The 12,618-nt window shown below is 30.4% G+C and overlaps 1 protein-coding gene across 1 annotated transcript; it reads left to right on the plus strand.

Moving 5' to 3' along the window:
* The first annotated feature begins 1,093 nt into the window (after positions 1–1,093).
* On the plus strand, positions 1,094–4,750 carry LOC112764735 (receptor-like protein kinase 7). The gene is made up of 2 exons (XM_025810497.3): positions 1,094–3,873; positions 3,962–4,750. The coding sequence occupies exons 1-2, from the start codon at positions 1,281–1,283 to the stop codon at positions 4,339–4,341; spliced, it is 2,973 nt and encodes a 990-aa protein (XP_025666282.1). The 5' UTR covers positions 1,094–1,280; the 3' UTR covers positions 4,342–4,750.
* Positions 4,751–12,618: the final 7,868 nt, after the last annotated feature.

Raw genomic sequence — 12,618 nt, forward strand, 5'->3', positions numbered from 1 at the left:
TTTTTATTGTGGTTTTGATCATATATAGTATAGATCTTTTGATCTTCATATTTTTATATGAAGATCACGTTATGAATTGTTAGATAATATGGTTAAATATATTAATTTATTTAATGATTTACAATATAATTTTTATCTAAAGATATTGTTATTAAAATATCCACCAGTGAATAATATGCCTTGTATGTTAGATATTTATTATACTTATATATTTTAATGTACGTGAAACATTATAGCAACAAAAAATGCTAGAAGTTAAGCACTAAACTGAATCACAATAAATATTTGTAAAAAAAAAAAAAACTAAATCAAATCATACATAAACTATGATGTGTTCTAGATAAATCAGATAGTGCAGTGCTTTTTAAAAAATAAATTACTATTAAAAATAATAAATAAAATAATCAGTTATAAGCATTAATTTTTTATTTTGTTAGTAAAAACATACATGTAACTCATTTGAAACTGTTTTAAGAAGAGAAAGTATGGGAAACCAATGAAATATTTGTACAATGCGTAAAATGGAGGTTTAGGGAGTATTAGAGATATAATTATTAGTGTTATTTTTTTGCGTAAGCTTTTGAGATGAGTGGTATTATGACATGGTATTAGAGTTCTAGATTCGAAAGGTTAAGAGTTTGATCCTTAGTGAACTTCAAAATCATCTTAAACTTTTGGAATGAGATGTTTATTATTCCTAATACCCGGATATTTATTCTGAATATTATGGGTGATGTTCATTTTGTAACTCATATAATTCATTGTACACATTGTATAAATAAGTCATTAGCTTACTAACAGAACTGTTTTAAAAGATATGATTAACTTAATTTTTTTTAAGAAATATAATTAATCTAATTTACACGTATATTTAATTACGGAATGCGTCAATAAAAATATTTTTTATTGTTTGTGTATCAAAATTAATAATAATAAGTATTTAAAGATGAGGCTAAAATATCAACAATCAACCACGTCCACGTTCATGCATCATCCAAAATTAATGGGAAATGAGTAAATGACAAAACCTGTTTTCACTTTTCACTAGGTGGTGGGGGATTTACTACAGCCAGTAGTGTTGAGGATTGCTGCATTGGCAATTTTGGCATTATCATCATATAAGTCACTCCCCACTATCCCCTCCATTCCCACGAGTTTCCACTTTGTTCCTTCTTTCTTATATTATATGTAACTCCCTTATCACTTTCTTACGCTTCAAGACTCCTAATCACAACCTTCTTCATTCCTTCCCTTCCATTCCCTCATACACTTACGTCAACATGCTTGCCGCCCCTTCTTCCCACCACACTCTTCTCCTTCTCTTCATTTCCTCGTTAATCCTCGCCGTTAATTCTGACGATCGTCAACTCCTCCTCGACTTTAAGTCAAACCTTCAATCACCAAACCCCAACGCCTTCCTCTCATGGACCCCTGACAACTCCGTTTGCGCCTTCAACGGCGTTACGTGCGACGCTTCCAATTCCGTTACCGGAATCAACCTCTCCAACCATTCCCTCACCGGCGTTCTTGATTTTCACAATCTCTGCCGCATCCAGTCTCTCCAGACTCTCGAGCTCGGTTTCAACTCTCTCCATGGAAAAATCTCCGACGACATCAGAAACTGCACCGGGCTCAAGTTCTTGGACCTTGGGAACAACAACTTCTACGGAACGTTCCCTGACATCTCACCGTTAAACAAACTGCAGTACCTGTTCTTGAACCAGAGCGGTTTCTCCGGAACTTTTCCATGGCAGTCACTGTTGAACATGACGGATTCTCTGTTACAGTTAAGCGTTGGTGATAACCCCTTCGATCTCACGCCATTTCCGAAAGAAGTTGTTAGTCTCAAGAAACTGAACTGGCTCTACCTTTCGAATTGTTCACTTGGAGGGAAAATTCCAGTCGGAATCGGCAACCTTACGGAGCTTACGGAACTGGAATTCTCTGATAACTTAGTCACCGGAGAGCTTCCCGGCGAGATCGTTAATCTGAAGAAGCTATGGCAGCTGACGTTCTACAATAATTCCCTAAGCGGAAAGCTTCCCTTCGGTCTTCGCAACCTTACGGGACTAAACTACTTTGACGGTTCAATGAACAAACTGGAAGGCGATCTCACCGAGGTGAAGTTCTTAACCAATCTCGTTTCGTTTCAGCTCTTCGAAAACGGTTTAAGCGGTGAGATTCCGAAAGAGATCGGCGAATTCAAGAGCCTCAAGGCATTATCTCTGTATAGAAACAAATTAATTGGTGAAATCCCTCAGAGACTGGGTTCTTGGACGGAATTCGATTTCGTGGATGTTTCGGAGAACATGCTTTCGGGTCCGATTCCACCTGACATGTGCAAGAAGGGGAAAATGACTGCTCTGTTAGTGCTTCAGAACAAGCTCACCGGATCAATACCGGAAACCTACGCTTCCTGTAACACTCTTAACCGCTTCAGAGTCAGTAACAACTCGCTCTCCGGTTCCGTACCGGGAGGACTTTGGGGTCTTCCGAACGTAGTAATCATAGATATTGAACTCAACAATCTAGAAGGTTCGGTTACCTCTGACATCAAGAGCGCTAAGAATCTGTCTCAGATATACGCCCGGAAGAACCGGTTATCCGGTCAGATACCAAAAGAGATTTCGGAAGCGAGTTCGTTAGTCACTATTGATCTCAGCGAGAATCAAGTTTCTGGTGAGATTCCAGATTCAATTGGAGAATTGAAACAACTCGGAAGCCTTTATTTACAGAAGAACGAGTTAACTGGATCGATACCTAAGTCTGTAGGTTCTTGTATTGCGCTAAACAACGTAGATTTATCGATGAACTCGCTCTCCGGCAAGATTCCTTCTTCGTTAGGATCTTTACCGGCTCTGAACTCGCTTAACATGTCCAGGAATCAACTGTCCGGCGAGATTCCGGCAAGTTTGGCGTCGCTGAGATTGAGCCTCTTTGACTTGTCGGAGAATAGGTTGACCGGCGAAATTCCTCAGGCTCTTACTATTCAAGCTTACAATGGTAGCCTCGCTGGAAACCCTGGACTCTGCAGCGTCAACTTGATCGGTTCATTCCCTCGGTGCTCTAAGAATTCTGGCATGTCAAAAGGCGTACGTACTCTTGTGGTCTGCATTTCAGTTGGGCTGGTTGTGGTTATGCTCTGTTTGACGCTTTACTTGAAAAAGAACAAGAAGAAAGTGAAATATGGAGGAGGAGAGCGTTCTCTTAAAGAAGAGTACTCATGGGACGTAAAATCCTTCCATGTTCTAAGCTTCACCGAAAACGAGATTCTTGATTCGATCAAGCAAGAGAATCTCATTGGAAAAGGAGGTTCAGGTAATGTTTACAGGGTGATATTGTCCAATGGAAAAGAGCTCGCTGTAAAGCATATATGGAATACTGATGTTGATTGGAGGACGAAGAAGTCGAGATCCTGGAGTACTGGTAGTGGCAGTGGAACGCCCATGCTGGCCGGAAAGCGCACTAGGAAGTCCAAGGAGTTTGATGCAGAGGTGCAGGCATTGAGCTCCATAAGGCATGTGAATGTGGTGAAATTGTATTGTAGCATAACAAGTGAGGATTCTAGTCTTTTGGTGTATGAGTATTTGCCTAATGGAAGCTTGTGGGATAAGTTGCACACCGGTGGGAAGATGGAGCTTGATTGGGAGATAAGATATGAGATTGCAGTTGGCTCCGCCAAGGGCTTGGAGTACTTGCATCACTCATGCGAGAGGCCTGTTATTCATCGGGATGTTAAGTCCAGTAACATCTTGCTTGATGAGTTCTTGAAGCCTCGGATTGCAGATTTTGGTTTGGCTAAGATTGTTCAAGCTAACGTTGCAAAGGATTCTACTCAAGTCATTGCTGGAACACATGGTTATATTGCTCCTGGTTAGTTAGTTCATAATTTTATGTTCTTCTTTCTTATCTATTAATTATAAATACTTGTTAATATTTTTTATGTTTTAAATTAGTGCAGAATATGGCTACACTTATAAGGTGAATGAGAAGAGTGACGTGTACAGTTTTGGAGTTGTGTTGATGGAGCTAGTGACAGGTAAAAGGCCAATTGAAGCAGAATTTGGTGAAAACAAAGACATAGTAAGCTGGGTCCATAGTAAAGCACAGAACAAAGAAATGTTTAAGAGTGTTGTGGATTCAAGAATTCCAGAGATGTATAAAGAAGAAGCTTGCAAAGTGTTAAGAACTGCAGTTATATGCACAGCAACTCTTCCAGCTATGAGGCCTACTATGAGAACAGTGGTTCAAATGCTTGAAGATGCGGAGCCATGTAAATTGGTTGGAATTGTTATAAACAAAGATGGCACTCAAAACAAAATCAGAGCTAATGCCAAATAGAATAGTTTTTGTACTCATTTTTGTAACTCTTCTGACTCACTGAGAAGTTTTAGTTGGTTTAAAATATTAGTGAGTTTATTAGCATGAGTTGCAATAATGAGTATAAAAACTATTCTTTACTACTAATAAAATTTCTCTATCATCCATGCTAAGATGCAAAAGGTTGAAGAATTTTAGTTCATGAAAGAGAATTAAAAACACTAATTAGATGATAATGTAAATTTTCCTAGGAGATAGTATGTAAAATATATTAGTTAGAACTTCTTTAACATGTATTTTTAAACTTTATTAGGGATGGAAAACTTAGTAAGAGGTCACCTCCTAATACTTGTAATAAAAAGAAGCAAGTTCCTTTGTTTTTTTTTTTTTTTTTCATGGGTATGAATCATATATGCCATCGTTCAAATAATTGATTTTCTATTCCCAATGTATCATACATATGATGGTTTTTGACTAATCCAAAATCAGTCTCCTTTTTAACTTTTAAGGTGGGTACCTTTTCATCCATTACTTTTGAAATTTCATACAATATTTTCTCCTTTGATTTTTATATTAACCTTAAAATTTTCGCCATTAGAAATTTTATCATTATCTAAACCCAATTATAAATCAAACAAGTACTAGTAATTTGAAACAATTAGATGATGTTTTGTCCAACTTAGAATAGTAGAAGTCCACGAGGAAAAAAAAACAATAATACAAGATTATAGTGAGTTGTGATTAGGATAACATCTCAAAAAGGAGTAAAAGAACTTTTTGATGATTGAAATCTTTTAACATGCGCTCAATAAAAATGTCAAAGGACTAATCCACCATATGCATGCATCTCTAAATTATTGAATGTAATGTTGTGATGTGTATTTTATATTATCTGATCTATTATCGTTGTATAGTTGTGGCTGTCACTATCACATGCACCTGTATGAAGTAAGAAATGTTACAGCTAAAAATCGACCTCAATTTGTACTTATTAATTGTCTACTTTGTTGTTTCTATATGAGGTAGACATTAATTATAAAGAAATAAATTCTTCTTAGAAAAACCTTAAAGAAAGAAAAGTTCGAATGCAATGTCTAAAACTATTAGATAGAGTTGTTGAGCGATAATATTCAATTCATATTAGGTGTAAACGCTGTCACATTTAAATTTTAATAAAGTGTATTATTTATTAAAATAAATTCATAAATGAAACTTCTATTAGATGGGCTATATGAGTTCTTTTTGGGGCTTAAGATAAGAAGGGCTACATCATGATTTGCCTCTCGTTTCACATGTGAAACTGAATAAAATATGTAAAACCAAAGTAGTATTCAGTATGGCCAATAATAAATGCGTAGGCCAACCTCTACATTGTCCATTTAACAAACCTAAAAGGCAAGTCCAAAATAAACAAAAACCTAGAACGCAAAACAAAATTTGTAAAAAAAAAAATAGCACAAAACAACAACTTGATTACTAACATAAGTTGGTCAAATAATAAGTCCATTAAACAAAAAAAAATATTTGCATCGAGACTTAGGTTGATCAAGTAATTATTCTAAATTGTAACATGATCCGAAACATGGGCCAACTCAGGAAATAGAACCTAGGAATCCATAGGAGAGTATGGGTGTGCGAGTATGTAGTGTAATACAAAAACAAACAAATAAACAAATAAATAAAAATATGATAATATTTGGGAGGAAAAAAATCGTTAAAATAATTTAAATTTATCTTATTTAATATTTATTAATTGTCGTTACAATTAAAAATACTAAATAAGATAAATTTGAGCTTATTTTTTTTGTCTTCCTAACATTATCGATAAAAGTATATATAAATTGATAAATAAAAGATTGATAAATTTAACTAAGTATTAAAAATTTACGAGATATAATACTATGAGTCAAGATTTAGAGAGGTTAAATATATTTTTTTTTTCCTCCTATCAATAGATCTTCATTAATCATTAGAGTTCTGTTTCACCTTAGTAGCATAGAGTAGTTAAGGCATTTGTTGTTATTAGATATTTAGGTGGGAGTTATTTTAAATGAGAGGATGTTTTGTTGGGTTCATTCAATCATGTGGACTAAATTTTTAAAGTGATTTTTTAAATTCGACTCGTATACCAATTGTACTTTTGAGTTTCTAATTGCACCATTTTAAACTTTAAGATTGAACGTTGGACTTCATAAAAGTTCTCAGACCCATTTTCAGCATAACTCAACAGCTGAGATGATGAACTGGCATAGTCACAGCCACTTTAGCATTAATAATGGCTAGGAGACGTGAAAATGTGGTGATGATGTTCCACAGTAATCCCTATTTGCATTTATAAACCTAGAATCCCATCTTCTTGTACCTCTACTTCTTGTACCCTATTTGCTATTTTTCTTACTCTTCTTTCAACTCTAGTATTGGTCGTAAGCAAATTTTTTGCAAAAGTGTACCAAATGATTGTGGGGGGGGGGGAGGGGGTGGGAGATAGTCACACGACAGGGAGCTCGAACCACTCGTCTTCAACCAAAAACTGGACAAGAACATTAGCGCGAATCAGACCTGAAAAGGTGCCAAATTGGTGTGGTTGTAGATGCCGCCCCGTCCTTAGGTGGTTAGGCACATGATATTAAGTAGAATTTCCATCTACATTAAAAATAAAGATTGTACAACTTAATTTAATGAGCATGACTAAAACCGAAATTCAACATTTTACATATCATGTTTAGTGCAAAGATTAAAGCATTTTTAAAATTCCACCCTAATAGAAGAACATTTGAAATCCTAATCCTTCAATAACAATAAAAATATCCCAACCACATACAAAAAGAAAACTAACTAAACCCTTGAATCATCTATGATTACCAAAAATAAAAATAAAAAATAAAAAATAAAAAATAAAAAATAAAAATAAAAAAATAACTATACTATATAGTGATCTCGATGACAACAATAGTCTCTTCTTTGTACGAACACAATGAACTTAATGACGACACTAGCAGTTCCACAAAATTGTCGAATTCGCAAACCATACCACCACAAGCTTTCACCATTGTTAGAAGAAGACAAAGACAAAGTGTTGAGTGTTGAAGAAAAGAAGGAGAAGAATTGTGAACAATCAAAACACACATGTTTCCAATGTTTTGTTTCCTTCATTTATGTAAAACGGTGACATTTTTGTCTCACTAAGTACTAATACCCTAAACAACGTCCTATGGCACATCTAGCGTAGTAGTGATTGTGCTAGTTCATCATCTCAACTGTTGAATTATGTCGGAAATGAACCTAAAAAATAGTATTGAGTTTGGAATTTAATTTCGAGATCTAAAATGGTGAAATTGAAAATTCAAGAATACAATAGATACACGAATCGAATATAAAAAAAATTACTTTTTTTTTTGTCGATAGATTGGACAGCTCCCAATCCTAAGTATTTATCACTCATGCACATCACACTCACACACACAATTTAGATTCTATCACACCCAGCTACAACTGAAAATCGAACTTGAAATGTGGCTATATGAGACCAACAAATAGAACACCGATACAAAACCTCGCCACACTTTAAAGATTTAGTCATGTGTGTGGATGGAATGATTTAGTTTCTTGTTCTTGTTTGTGTGGATGGAATGATTTGGTCCACACTGAACCAAAAACATATACTACAATAAATTTTATCATTGGTAGTCCAATGAAAGCAGTAAATATTGAGCCTTTTTGCCTAGTATGTCGATATGATTCCAAATATATTACCATATAACTAATTTCGTTCCATTGATTTTTAGAAATTTAAACTAAATTAAAGTCCACCATAAACAGCAATACCCATTATGGGAGGAACTAAATTAAAACCCGTATATATATTCATCAGTGTGCTTCTCACCGAAAAGATTTATCCCAACTTATCCTATGCGAAACAAATAATTTGATAAGACAGCACAAGAGCCTTAGAATGCCATGTATTCCATCACTGTTGTTCTATATTATTCTGACCAAAAATAAAATAAATTTGTTTAAGCTCGATGCTATCATCATCACTAGTAATATATATTCATGCTCATCATTTATTACCCGTGACGGACTCAAAAAATTTTAGGAGTGGGGGCAAAAATATCTAGTTAATTAACTTGTCATTTTAAACTTAAAACATCTTAATTAAATTTTAAATAACTCGTCATTCTAACTAACTTTACTTTTATTTATTTTTATACATATTTAATAAAAAAAGAGTGAATTAGTTGGCACGTTAGCACTTATTAATACACTAGTATTTATAATTTGAAACTAAATTTATATATAAATAGTAAATACCAAAAAAACCTGTATATAAAAAGTATATTTATATAAAATAATAGAAACTCAATTTATAATTATTTTTATTTTTTTAAATAATTACATTTTTTATATATTTTTTAATTTAATTTTAATACACTATCAGATTAAAGATTTTATGTATCTATTTAATTATGTATTATAATTAAAAAATATATTTTTTTTACATTTATCACCTAAATAGTTATCTAAAAGAATAAATATAATTAAATGACTATGAAAAAATATACATATTTTAACATATCAAAATTAACTTCTATACTTTTAAACAATTATTCTACTACTCATTATAATTTTCAAATATTAATTACCATCCATTGGATTAGAAAATTTATTTGTTATAATATTTATGACATAAAATACTTGTTGCAAGTAAGATTATTTAAGAGATAAAATTAAAAAGTATTATATAATTTTAAAATATAAAATATTAATTAATAAATAGATATTATTTTTTCTTATTTCAACTCATTTTTGAAGAAAAAAAATTAATAATTTTACTTATATTTAGAAAACTAAATTTTAGTTGGGTAATTAAGTAATTAATTAGTTTTAAAAATTATATTAACACTATTTATTAATTTTTTATTGAGTTAATTTATTTACTTATTTTTTATTTTTATATTAAATCAAATTTAACAAAATAATATTGTTATATATTTAATTTAATAAAAAAATATTTATAACATAAATCTGAAGACAAAATTTTATAAATTTTTATGGGGGCAAAAAATGTAATTATATCAAGAACAAATATATATATATATAATTTTTTTTTATTTTAGTGGGGCAAGTGCCCCCCTCCTATATACCCTGGGTCCGTCCCTGTTTATTACTAATATAAAATACATCTATTAAAAAAAAGTAAATTATCAAAATGATATTAAAAAATTTACATAGCTAACAAACGGACTCCAAAAAATATTAATAAATAAATTTTTAAAAAATTTAAAAAAATGACAAAAAGAATTAGATATTAAATATATATTCTAAAAAATTATTTTAGAGATTAAATTTTGATATAAATTTTTAGAATCATTATTAAAAGAAATCTTTTTATCTTTAAAATTTTGTAATTTTTTAGCAAATAATTTTTTTCAAAAAAATTTATTGTGAATGACCACATTAAAAAAATCTAGAGATCAAATTTTATTCCAAATTTTTTGTATGCACCTTCTAAATATTTATTCAAATGTTATCACAAAAATTTAGATATAATGAATAAGCTGATTGTTAAATATAAAAATCTTTTTGTTATTTATAAAAAATATAATATTTATTAGTTTTTTTGCTTGTATTTTCAAATCATTTGATAACTGTTTTGTCGATAATATTTTTTAGAAATTTTTTTTGTCAACGGCTAAATTTTTAAAATATTGAATTAGTAATTAACCCAATAAAATATGAATTTATGCATGCATACCCATAAAAGAGAGGAATAATTTGACAGATATTACGGTTATAACTTTTACAAATTTATTCTATGACCAAGCATAAGCTAAATATGATTACAAGTAGACTCTTCTTCATTATAACACTTATTCTTGTATCCAAAATGTACCTTTTTATTTTTTACGGTGGTCGACTTCAAAGAAGAGAAAAAACACACCGTATTTACAAGAATTTTTTATTTTATTATTGATGAAGAAAGTGAGATTTACGAAGATATTAGAAAAGTTGGTGTTTAATGGGGGTCTGCGGGCGTGTTCTTCGAGAAGCACAATACGTAAAGTGTGTATTCCTCTAACAATATGCAAAACGCGTATTGCGTGCATGGTCGACACGCGTTGAACCCCTAGAAACCCGTAAATAAGGTGAATAATTACTGTCTTTCTCTCTAATTTGCATACACCTTTTCCAATTTGCATACACTCTTAGAGACACAACGACAGTTTCACACACTCGATTTCCTTTCCTTCTACTCTTCAATGCTTTCTTAGTTCCATCTTTTCATAGTTTCTCCTACACCTGACTTCCATCTTCATTTGCCAAACTTTTTTTTTTTCAAAAATTAATAAGTAAGTTATTTTAATATTACTAATATAATTAGTAGATTAATTGTGCATTTTTTTAAATCTGAAATAGAAATAATGTGATAATAATATGTATAGTTGTTATTTAAATTGAATAGTATTTATTTATTAGTAGTGAAAAAAATATAAATAAAGATTATACCTTTATTATATATTTAGATGAATGATGATGATGTTAATTAATGATTAGTATTAAATATATTTTAAATTTAAATATAATTTTTTATTTAAGTTATTTAAATCTAAAAATAAAATATAATTGTGATTTTAATTTATATTTTAAAAATTTTAAATTTAAATAGATATTTAAATATATTTCAGTTTTAATTTTATATTGATATTTGAATTTAAATATATTTCGAATTTACATATATAAGTAAATTTGAGGTTACTATATTTCAGGTTTGTTTATAAAATTAAATTTAAATTTAAACATATTTAAATATATTTTAAATTTAAATATATATTTAAATTTGACTTTAAATTTATTTTGGTTTTAATTATAAATTTAAATTTGAATTTAAATATATTTTAAATTTACATCTATATTTAAATCGGACTTTAAATCTAACTTTAAATATATTTTAGTTTTAATTAAATATTTAAATTTAAATTTGAATAAAATTTAAATATATAAAAATACATATATATAATTTAAAATTAAATATTTTTTGAAATTAAATACATATTTAAATGTCTTTAATTACATTTTGGTTTCTGGTATTTATTTAAATTTGAATAAATATATATTTATAATTTGAATTTAGATATAAATTAAATATGTTTCGAATTTAACTATATATCTAAGTTTGAATTTGAATATATTTATAATTTAAATATATATTTAAAATTAAAAATATTTTTAATTGTTAATTTAATATATATTTAAATATATATTTAAGTTTGATTTCAAATATTTTTGAATTTAAATATATTTTAAACATATTAAACATATTTTATATTTTTTATAAATATCTAAATATAATAAATTTAAATAAGAGTTAATTTTTTAAATTCAAATTTAATTTAAATATGAATATTTAAATTCAGATTTAATAAAGTTTATATAATATATTTTTTTTCAGAAAAAAATAAACGCAGAATATGGTTCGTGACATTACGCGTCCTAAAGATCATATTGTTGAATATCTTGATCGTCCACCATATGTAATTATTTTTTATCTTCGTTCATTTATTATTATTATTGTTATTATTATTGTTCTTATTGTTGTTGTTGTTGTTTTTGATACTCATTATATTTTTCAATTTGTGTCAGAATTCAAGAGATTTGGGATCAAGATATCTCCACCAAGATGTGTATAATCCCCGAATTGAAATCGAGTTATGGGATAGTGAATTTTATCACATATCTCAGATACTAGGAAAACTTACTTTGCACAATGCACTTATCAATGCCTTGATTGAACGGTGGCGCCCGGAAACTCACACATTCCACCTTCCACACGGTGAATGCACGATTACCTTGGAAAATGTTGCAATGATTTTTGGACTCCTCACGGATGGTTTACCGGTGTCAGGATTTACAAATAGCAGTAGTAGTAGCCTTAAAAATGAATTCATGATACAATTTGCAACAGTACCTACTGCAGCTGATCACAAAGGAAGTGGTGTCAAACTTGCATGGAGTACATTGAATGGCATGTATCAGATAGGGTCAAAAGACAATTTGGTTTACAGTAGGAAGTTCCTAGTGAACCTATGATGCTTGCAGAAGCTCACAATGTGGTCCTGACGGGACTAAAGAACAAAGATTGGAGAGATGAGCATTATGCATACATTATGAGACCGTTTGACCTCCGTTCTGGTTGGTGATCCCGTAGTGCACTATCAAGCATCTGAAGCATATATGCAATGGTATAATGACGAATATGGGGCTCACCTGCGTTTAACTGGTTATGTTCCACAGCCACAG

This window comes from Arachis hypogaea, chromosome 17 (genome assembly GCF_003086295.3).
Source record: "Arachis hypogaea cultivar Tifrunner chromosome 17, arahy.Tifrunner.gnm2.J5K5, whole genome shotgun sequence".
Lineage (NCBI taxonomy): Eukaryota > Viridiplantae > Streptophyta > Magnoliopsida > Fabales > Fabaceae > Arachis > Arachis hypogaea.